Source organism: Electrona antarctica, assembly GCF_951216825.1.
Source record: "Electrona antarctica genome assembly, chromosome: 18".
NCBI classification, from domain to species: Eukaryota; Metazoa; Chordata; class Actinopteri; order Myctophiformes; family Myctophidae; genus Electrona; species Electrona antarctica.
In genome coordinates this window covers 37,819,250-37,830,166 of record NC_136799.1, presented here as the reverse complement: position 1 = coordinate 37,830,166, position 10,917 = coordinate 37,819,250, and the positions used below count along the sequence as shown (strand labels likewise).

The window sequence follows — 10,917 nt, the reverse complement described above, 5'->3', positions numbered from 1 at the left end:
GCACTGGGTGGCACGGTGCCAGGGAATTCCACACTGCAGGGATTAGGCAGAACAGTCCTCACAAGTTCTCACTCAGTACCCCTCTGTACCCCAAAAATCTGAATGTATGATTTACTTTCCCTTCAATAGCGTATATCGGGATATTCATATTAATGCAAAGCAATATCATAACCAATAAAACTGCAACTCTCCAGTCCTTATAGTCAGTATGACTCATAGCACCTCATAGCAGATACTATAAAATGTGACATTTCTAAATTATACAAGTTGAACTTTATGAGAGTAAAAGGCATGATTCAAGGCAAATTTAAAGTTATTGACTTTAAAAAGATGAAAGACTTCTGAATGGGAAAGGATTTCAGGGGCATGTGTGAGTGTGTGTGAGGGGGGTAGGCTAGCCCTTTACTAAGTTTAGGCAACAGCACATATGGCATCTGTCCATATGTTGTTACGTCAATCAATGCCCTGGACAGGTGTTTCTATAAGGGAGCCAACTGATGTGTCCGAGGGTTCTCTGCTACTTGCTGCCACTGTGTGAATGCAGGGAGTAGTACACAGACACAACTTATTGTGGTCTGCTGCGGCTGCTATCGCGAGACTGGTCCATTATCAACCTGCCTTGACACACACAGCGCTGCTGAGTGCAGCCAGCCTGCCAGCCCAGGGTCGAACTGGAAGCCCAAGAAACGACAGGAGAAGAAGCGAACATCTGGCGCCGCACATCATGAAAGGACGTCGGAGCTCATAGGAAAACACGACGGAGCCGCGTGTAAATGTAAGTGTTTTGTTTATTTCTCCCAGTGGCTTTTTTTTATATAGAAATGTAGAAAGCGAAAGTTGAGCGAACGTCTGTCCTCCTCGCCTGCTTCGCTCAGCGCAGTTGGGCTGCTTGGCCAGCGGCAGTTTGCTGTTGTGAGTTCCTCTGCTGTTAAAAGGCTTCCAATGCGTTTCCCAACAACCAACACGGACATGGGAGCTCCGCGCCCCCGCCTCGTGCACGCACTTTACCCCTTTTTTACAACAAATGATTATATTATAGGCTATAATTATTATTTCTAACAAATTAAACTATACCGTTAACTAACTCTGCGCCAATTAACTTATTTATAATGTAACTCTAACCGCAGTTTTATTTCCAGGTGATCCGTGCAAGTGTTATGTTGAATTAACACGCAAGAAAACTAACATTTCACAGTTGTGCGTGTGTATGTGACCAGTGCGCTCAGATCGAATGGGGGTTTCTTTTCTTTTTAGTTGAACGTTATGCCGCTATATCCTATGTAGGTCTATCGGTTTGCCTTGGCGTTCAAGTTCTTTAAAAGTTTGACAGTAGCCCGGCGTGTGTAAATCCTGCGATAGATATAAATCTCCTCGTATAAGAAGTTGTGTGTCTTTTAGTGGCGGTGTAACATATGGCAAAAAAAGCGTCGCACAGCTGGAGGTAGCGTTTCCATTGCGGTGATGTCAGAGCAGCTGACTCCACAGCTTGCAGTGTAATTAGCAAACAGAGAGAGCACCAGTTTATTCACTCCAGTCTCCTCTGCCTTTTCCTTATAACCTTGCCCCGATGTGGCGAGTGGTAGCCTTTTATCCGCAAACCCACCAACACAACGCGTCTGTCTGCTGCCTGCTGCTCGCCTCTTGTTTGCGTAAAACGAACAGTTCTCCTTCGGTTGTTCAGTAAACACGAACAACAGCTGAGCAGCGAGCGAGCGTTTCTTCTCTTTTCCTTTTTTTTGTTGGCGTGTGTTGAATCGTGCGTGCGACTGTGTGTGTGCCCCACAGTCCGTCCGTTTCGCATTTCCATGAACCGCAAAAAGTAGGCTGCTGCTGCTGCCTGGGCTACTTAACGGGAATACTTTTAATAATTGGTAGGTGGAGTAATTGGAGGATTCGTTTACCGAAATGATACAGAGGTGCGCGAGAAACCGTATCCTGTTCTAGTTCTGGTTAAGTGCTGCTTTACACAGTTTACACACTGTAAAGTTTACAGTCCCTTTTAATCTCCCTGAGATAATTTCTTATTTGAGTTTTACATTGGAATGGATTATATTAACTTTTATATGGGCTGACCTTTTTATATAATTTTGAGAACTTGGAGGTATTGTAAATGCAATTATGACTACTTTTAGATAATTTGCCTAAACATGAATAATTAACCATCATAATTTTTGCATATCTTTGGGTTTGCTGACTTTGTGCCCCTTGACTGCCTATGCGTTTCTAACACTGTGGCGCCCTCTAAATGTCTGCATTTCGCTTATCCAGTATCCTGTTTTTCCTGTTTTTCATCAGGTTATGAGGGAAGAATGGAGTTCCCAGACCATAGCCGCCAGTTGCTGCAGTGTCTGAGTCAGCAGCGTCACCAAGGTTTCCTCTGTGACTGCACTGTTCTTGTCGGAGAGGCTCGATTCAAAGCGCACAGGGCCGTGCTGGCCTCATGCAGCATGTACTTCCATCTCTTCTACAGGGACCAGCTGGACAAAAGGGACGTTGTGCATCTGAACAGTGACATTGTGACGGCCCCGGCTTTCAGTCTGCTCCTTGAATTTATGTATGAGGGGAAGTTGGAATTCAACTCCCTGCCAGTGGAGGATGTCCTGGCTGCGGCCAGCTACCTCCACATGTATGATATTGTTAAAGTGTGTAAAAGCAAGCTTAAAGACAAGGAATTGTGCCCCTCGGATGAAAAGATGGGCTTGGGGCTGAGCAGTCTGGACAGAGAGAATTCCTCAGATGGCGAGCTGCGCGGTAAGCGGCCAGGCCGGCGACAGCCCCAGACACAGGCTCACGTGCCACACAAGGCCCCCCCGAAGGAGGAGTTTGACATGGACAACGGTGAAGTCAAGCTGGCTGTCACAGATTGTGATAGGTCTGCACAGAGCAGGCAGAAGGCAAATGGTCACTCTGGCAGGTCCCTGGACCTTGTAGGTGTCAATTATGTGTCAGCAGAGGCCGAGCCCTGCGACCAAACAGCTGGAAAAACAAAAGCTGATGTCAGTAGTTCCACCGTATCGCTATCCCAGAGGTCCAGGGCTTCAGATGACATGGACTGCGCACTGGATTTGTCTTTCAAGCCTCTGTCTAGCAGAGATCCCTTACACCCCTCCTATGTCTCGGGACAGCTGGCCCTCGACAGCCAGCAGCAGGGCACTGAGCCACTTGTTAAAGACGAACACGACTTGCTGTCAGAGCAGGAGGACAGTGAGCCGATGAGCCCCGAGAGCCAGCGCTTTGGGAATAGTGCCAGGAGCTCAGTGGTGACAGGGTTCGCTGCCCTCTTCCCAGGCAACAACGGTTCCACAGCCGCCCTGCTCTCCCAGGAGGAAGACCTGATGGAGGAGGAGGGGGATCGTCGCAGGGGGAGGGAGGGCGCTCAGGGCAGGGAGGGCGAGGAGAGGAGGGGCAGGCTGCTGGGGGACAGCGAGGAGGAGGAGGAGGACGACCTGGCCTCCTCAGACATCTCCACATCCAGTGGGGTGCTCCTGCCCCCGGGGCAACAGGTGTGTGTGTGCCCCCTCTGCAGCAAAGTGTTCCCCAGCCCCCACGTGCTGCAGCTGCACCTCAGCTCGCACTTCCGCGAGAAGGACGGCGCCCGGTCCAAGCTCTCGCCCGACGGCTCCGTCCCGACCTGCTCCCAGTGCGGCAAGACCTTCTCGTGCATGTACACCCTCAAGCGGCACGAGCGCACCCACTCCGGTGAGAAGCCGTACACCTGCGGCCAGTGCGGCAAGAGCTTCCAGTACTCGCATAACTTGAGCCGGCACGCCGTGGTGCACACGCGCGAGAAACCGCACGCATGCAAGTGGTGTGAACGTCGGTTCACCCAATCGGGGGACCTCTATCGCCACATCCGGAAGTTTCACTGTGGCCTTGTCAAGACTCTTGCCATTGGATAAAACACACCTCCCCCACAGTGCCACGACACAGGACAGAGTATGTCTTTTCATATACCGAGTACTACAACTACTACTGAAATGTTTCTTAAATGCGTCTGCACACATGGAGACATGTCCCTTTTGGAATTCTACCCCCCCCCCCACGTGGGCGTTTCTCAAGTTTAAAGAGATGTAGCGTCTTTATAACTGGAATCATTGAATTCTGTGCTGTTATGGCATGTGTGAGCTGGTCAGAGGCAGACTGCTGAAGGTGTTTGTGTGCACAAGCTGTAATGTCTAATTTATGCTCTGTCATATGACTGTGTGGCATGCAGGAAAATGGTAGATCTACATGCTCGTTGTGAGCTTGTAGATCGTCTATTTGCGCAGCAACGCAGTGCAACTAAGTATAAATCAGACATAAGATTAACCAGTGTATCAAGACTCCAGCTGGTGATGTGTTGAAGGTGAATCGATGAATCATATGATGCACTTCTTTCTTTTCTTTCTTTCTTTGGCGTTAGTGTCACTCTGTTTTAGTTCATTCAGGTGCATATTTTGCCGAGACAATGGTATCCAACTTGGATATCTTAAATACAGGCAAATGAGTGATAGCTAATGCTAACGTAAGTTAATACAATCGTTTGAATGAGTGATGAGACTTTGCGCACATGGAAGAACAGAGCCGTCCGCAAGTAGCAATATATGATTTCTGTTTTTCTTATAACGCTTTCATTATTTATTTTTAGACCTGTTTTGTCTTTAACAACTAAACTATTATATGGCAGCAAGATTAATGAAGTTTGACTACTGGAAGTATATTTCTTTTTTTGGGAGGGGGGGGGGGGTAGAATGTTCTCGTGGGTGGAATGAAGTTGGCCACAGTTTCATGTTCCTTAAAATGGAAGACAAAATATTGCCTTCAGCATAAATTAGCCTGTTATTGATCAGGCTAGTTATTATATGAGTTTACCAGAACAATTGTTTCTAATTCATATGTTAAAACTGAGTTCATATTGAAGGAATGACCTTCAAATTAAAATCCCCATTTACAGTAAAAAGCAATATGATCAATTCCAGCTACTGCCTGGTGCCTTGGTACATTGGTGCCTGTTGGAATTCTCAACACCTAACTTAAACAATATGACCGATTTGCGATAGCTTCTTGTGAAAATCTGAACTTGTTTTGGCTTTTAAAATCTCATTTCAAATTGTCCAGATACCAGGAGGTAATAAAAGCTTCACTGGAATGCCAGTTGACCCGTGAGTGTCCTTAATAATTAAATCATTTATGAGAATGTAACCATGTATGTAAACAACTGACGTCTTGTCAAGTAAATATTTATTGAAACCATTTGATCGAAAGCACATGGTTGGCAATACATTACCTTGTTGTTTCCTGGTATGGCAAGAGAGGGCAAATTGACGAGGCAGGCGAAGGAGAGATTGAGAACAATGGAAGTACATTATCTGTGTGCCTCAGTTATGGATGGGTTAACATAACCGTAGATGTCTGTTCATCACAGCCGTGCTTCATTGGCTGGAGGTGAATGTACTCTGTGTTTTTCTTTCTTGGAATTGACTGAATTTTTCATACATGTATCCTATTTTATTATTTTATGTCTGTCTGTCTGTATGTACGATACTACTGATTAATTTAGACCTGACGCCTTTGGTGGAACTAATCCTGACAGAATCCTTGAGCAAAACGAGCAATTATGAGCCTGTTCTGTTTAAGGGCAGTGAAATTGGTTTCTTCACTGCGAGATTCAATTAGATGCTATGGGGATTCTTACCAGGGGGGTGGCACTAAAAGATCACAGAATTTGTTTAATCTGTCCTGAGAAGACTTGATCAGAATTATTTATTAGTTTTTGAGTTGGTTCAGGGTTTACTGTAGGTGTGATCTCAATTCTATAAGCTTGAAATGACGTCTTGCCTTGCTATCTTGGTACTCTTTCATTGGTATGGGGCTGTTAATTTTATCCAGTTACTGTAATATTTGTTAATACACCATACACAACTCTTAGGAGTATTCAAGATTTGTCACATGGAACATAGAGAAGCACTTGTTCTTTAGCATGCATATAGTTTCAACACTGATATCGTCTAGGCTGCTATTTCTTACTATGTGTATATTTAATGTAAATATATAATCTATTTATCAAACTTGTTTGTTTTCCTGTATTAGTGCTCACGTAGGGTTGAGAAAGCAAGGTGTCTTATTAAGGCTGCGGTCTCTGAGCTCAGTGGCATGTCTTCCCCAGAGATTATTTTGTGTTTCTCTTCCATATTCAACACCTCGCTGAGCTGCGCCTCGCTACAAACCAGAACCCCGTTAACACTGCTATGACTGCTGTTCCGCCAGGGGAAGCAGTTGTTCACAAGCACAGCCACACCGCTACGGCACGGCGCAGGCTACCTAGTACCTATAGAAGTCACACAATACAGGCATTGTTCCCCCATGTCCCAGGTACTTCTCAAGGGAGCATTGTGTATCTCTCTCCTAGCTGTGGGAGAAAAGGCACCGCGAGTCTCTCTTTGCACTTTTCTGTATTGAATGGAGGCATTGGAATGCAAGAAATGTATTTAGCAAAGGGAGACAGTAAACAGGTGCATTGTCTGGAGGCATCAAAGTACAGGCCCCCCTATCCCAGAATGCAGTAGATATAAGTGCTTCATTGTCCTATATGGAGGAGATACCATGGTGATTTGATTGCACATTTATCAGGAGAATATCTTTAACAAGAGTATTGCTTCTCAAGTGTCTTTTTGACAGATTTCTTTTTCTTTTTCCTCCAAACATTGGACAATGTTTATCAAAGCCCTGACTGTGAAAACGTTTCAGCAGTGAAAGTTAGAATCGTTTTTCAATCTACCTGTCCATTTCAGCATAATCTCCTTAAGGTGCGTGGGTTTAGGATTTATGGAAGCCTTGCTTATTAATCACCAGACTCCTTCCAGGACCATCCAAATGTATTCATGAGACTGCTTTTATGTCTTGGCAATTGGCACAAGTCCCCTGCCAGCATTTAATGAGTGCAAGTCAAAGGGGAACCCTTTTTCTTTAAATTACATGAATGAACAATTCTGTTTCATGGCCTGTAGTGACGAGGAGTATGGCAGAGCTTCTAACAAGTGCAGTTAGGAAATTCAAAAGATTCCACACTGGCATCAAAACATGTTGGATGTCCTGAGAACTGAATCACTTTGGACCCTGAGTTATTTCGGATACATAGATGTTTTTGTAGTGTTGATAGTGAACGATATTTCAATCAAAACAAGAATGTAGAATTTGTCACTTGTCTCATTGCCTTTTTTATTTATTTTGTTAATGGAGCATTTCTTTTAAAGGAGTATTTCTTGTGGTGCAGTTGAATCAGTGATTCTCTAATGTTCACATGTACAGAGGCATAAACTAACATTATGTAAAGAATTGTTTTCTGCTAATTGTTTCGGTCTTTATTTATACCTCCAGGACTATCCCAGAATGTGCCTTGTAGACACGCTAATAAATGTTGAATCAGACGAAGCCCTGTTTCTACACTGTAAATTTGCCATAGACTGAGGTGAAGCACAGTAAAATCCAGAGTGTTAAATTAACATTTAGGTTACTATGTAGCTTTCATACAACGGTGGCCCAATGAAGTAAAATAAATAAATTAAATAAAAAGAATACAACTGACCAATTGGGTCAATTTGTCTGTCATATCAAAATGTTCTGATCAGTCAAACAAACAAATTGAAGTTTCATAATTTCTTTGCTGCTTTTGGAGATGAAATCTGAGATATGGAGTTTAATTTGATCGTTTGTTTATGTTAATAAACCTCTTTTGTACATGTAAAACTGAAGACAAGCATTTTCGTGTTTGGCTTTTATTAACTTATGATTTGGAACTAACAAAGTCTGTTCCTTAGATTATTGTTGAATGTGAAACAGAGATTTCGATTTATGATTTCTATGGAAACGGGGAGAGTTGCTCTTTATTTGGGGCTATGTCTGCCTAACTCATGCTGTATGATCTTGGAGTCAAAAATTACTGTAGGCTCACAATGATACTGGAATTCTGTCCTCTGCAGGTTACGACTGTGAAATTGTGTATAATCATGAGAAATATTTATTATTGAATTGTGCAACATTTGACTGTATCTCAATTTTGATTTAAAAAAAAGTTCTAAATGTCAATGGAAATCTTTTTAATAGAATTTGTAGAAGTGCCATTAGAATTTAATATAATTTTTTAATAAGAAAGGTATATTTTATAGTAATCAATTGCTTCAGTGTTAGTGGTGTATAGATTAGGGGACAATCTTATGCAGAATTGACATTGATTAGATCTTGAGGTAATTTACTTTGTTTGATCTGTAATTGTATGTGCATTTCTTTTTGTTTGCGTTTTTTTCGAGTGTGCTTGTGTGTGCGTGCTGTGGAAATGTGACAATCTTGATTTAGGTCTTTATTAAGATTATGCATAGATTAAAATGGAACAACTTTCTGTGACTGTGTGGATTTCTTTCATTGCGTGAATACATTTCACAAGAGTTTTGTCTTGAATTGTATATTTTGTGTCTTATACAATACAAATAAGACACAATATACATATACCTACAGTATAATGTCATTAAAGGTGAAAAATGTCTACTACTTTTGGAAGTGTGGAAACACATGTAGAGAAAACACCTGACCTTAAAGAGATGGTTTCCAAGGAGAGCACTTGTCTATGCTGCAGTTACAGTCAACCAACCATGTGTCGACAACACCACTGCAACGGTGTGTACATAGACAACAATGTGATAATACTGTGGGTCTTATGGTCCCAATCTCATTTAAATCATAAAATGGTCCAGGCAGAGATGGTATCCAGACCTGCTTCCAACACCCCACAGAGGGGCTAAACCTGGGACAATGTAGTTATTTGACTGTTATTTAATTGTAATAACATTCAATGAGTGAATGAGTAATGGCTTAATACATTTACATAATGCATGCATAAGCGGGCAAGCAAAAAAAAATATGTGTGTCTAATTGGGATCTTCATGCCAATTCACTGGTCATTTTCTTTGGAGACAACTTTTAATTATTCTCCCGCTGCACATGTAAAGACAATCCAGCTGCTCTGCTATGCGATCCCAATGGGGATGGGTTTGGGTTCCCACCACCCTCCCCCTATTCCAGCACACCCACTATGGGAGCCCCATATAGACAAGGGCTGCATCCACCCATCCCTGCCCCCATCCATCCCACCTCCCAGCCCCCGGCCCCCGAACCACGGCCCCAAACCTCGACCTCATCCCACCACTCTATTGTGTGTGTGGGTAGTAGCTCAGCCACTCTATTGTCTGGCCCGGCTCTGCAGCACGTACTTTATGCACAAACAAGACGACACAGTGGCGCTAGCCCGCCAGCCGGCCTAAAGAAAACAATGTCTCCTCAAGATCATTCATAAACACCCTGAACCAGCCCCGGCGGCTCACAGTAAATATGGGCCTTCTGCAATGCTGTGACCACCTCGTACTGTAAACATCCCCATGGGAGGCTGCGGGGCGTTCAGCCGCCATCCACATGATCTCACATCTGCACAACTCTATCCAGGATGTACAAGTGCCTACAGCAGTGGTTTTCAAACATTTTTATGTCATGGACCCCTAGATTAATATGGATTTGGCCGTGGACTCCCATTTGAAAAGAGTTTGTGCCAGGGAGCCAGGGACCCCCATAAGAGATTTGTCATTTTCCTTCAGTGTTTAAGCTGTTCTTCATTCTGCTGGGGACCCACTGGATCCCGCCAGGAACTCCAGACCCCACTTTGAGAATCAGTGGCGTACAGTATAGTGTAATGGTGGAAATCTCCTGGACCGAAACCTCAACAGGAAAAGTAGAGGCCATGTGACAGGGCTTAGCAGCAGGATGAGAAGCTGGGATATGTGCAGAGCAACTTGATGGTGTAATAAAGCATTCCTCCCTGAGGCTTAAATGCCTGGCTTATTCTGCAGCGTTTAGCGATATACTTGGTGGAAGTTGAAAGCAAAGTTGTAAGTGTCCACTGCCTCACAAGGCCAGCGGTGGGAGCCCTTGACCTCTGAACGGACGGACTGCCAGAGACAGCTGGTGTGGCCCATGTTTATTTATTTATTTCTTAACAAAAGACAGGTGGTCACACTTGAAAAGGGCACACAAACACAGTCACACACACACATATGTGCACGCAAACGTGCACTCACATTCAGCTTTTCTTCTGTCTTTTTCTCTCTCCGTGCAGGCGTATGCGTGCAGGGCACTCACATTCAAGCAATTTATCTGTTGACATATTATTTTGTCTTCCAGAAAATTGCTATTGCTCCCAGGAATAAACTCATTCCGGTCTGATATAAGAGAAAGCATTCTCAAGGATAAGAAGAAAGAGATACCATCATTACCCAGTTACGATACGTAATGTTACATGTTCCCACTGAATATACTGAAATCCAAAGACAGTGTCCTTGATAGGTCGTTCTTTTATTTATCCACACTGAAGGACCACTCAAGTTCAAGATCACAATCTACAACTTTCATCTGAATTGCATATACGGCATTATGTCGTCCAAAAGTGCATAAATGCATATCAACTAGTGCTCACACTGGGGTTGCCTTGTTTGGAGACTGCCAAGACACAGTGTCCTTGGTCCACTGCACAGCTGTCACTTACTCACACTCATTGACGCATATTTATAGCAGCAGCATCATTGGGCCCGACGCTCACACTCCAGGCCACAGCTGGTCCCCAAAAGAATGGGTGAAAGACAAAGCCACATGCTCCTGCTGGCCGACTGCAGTTTGGCCTGGTCTTGGAGTCTGTACTTGTACTATGTACATGTGGCCCCTCTCCTCACAGATACCCAACCACACATGAGCCACGGTAAATGAGGCTCTAAGTTAATAAAGTAATTTTAACCATATAATATACTTGGCTTGGTGAGTGCGCCTGAAGTAAGTCCAATGGCTGCTTCTTTTTCTATGGATGAGGAGCATTCTCGGAAGGCACAGCGTGACCTTTTTTGA

The 10,917-nt window shown here is 43.9% G+C and overlaps 1 protein-coding gene across 2 annotated transcripts; it reads left to right on the top strand.

The window, feature by feature from the left end:
• Positions 1–646: 646 nt before the first annotated feature.
• zbtb42 (zinc finger and BTB domain containing 42) lies at positions 647–8,374 on the top strand. Of its 2 annotated transcripts, none has more exons than XM_079528155.1 (2): positions 647–775; positions 2,296–8,374. In XM_079528155.1, exon 2 carries the CDS (start codon positions 2,310–2,312, stop codon positions 3,897–3,899), a length of 1,590 nt encoding a protein of 529 aa, XP_079384281.1. In that variant the 5' UTR covers positions 647–775; positions 2,296–2,309; the 3' UTR covers positions 3,900–8,374. The 2 variants fall into 2 exon arrangements, with proteins under 2 accessions (XP_079384281.1, XP_079384282.1); XM_079528156.1 differs by lacking the exon at positions 647–775 and adding an exon at positions 1,535–1,871.
• The last annotated feature ends 2,543 nt before the right edge of the window (positions 8,375–10,917 follow it).

Coding starts and splice junctions, on each gene's coding strand:
- zbtb42 (XM_079528155.1), top strand. CDS start 2,310: ATGGAGTTCCCAGACCATAGCCGCCAGTTGCTGCAGTGTCTGAGTCAG.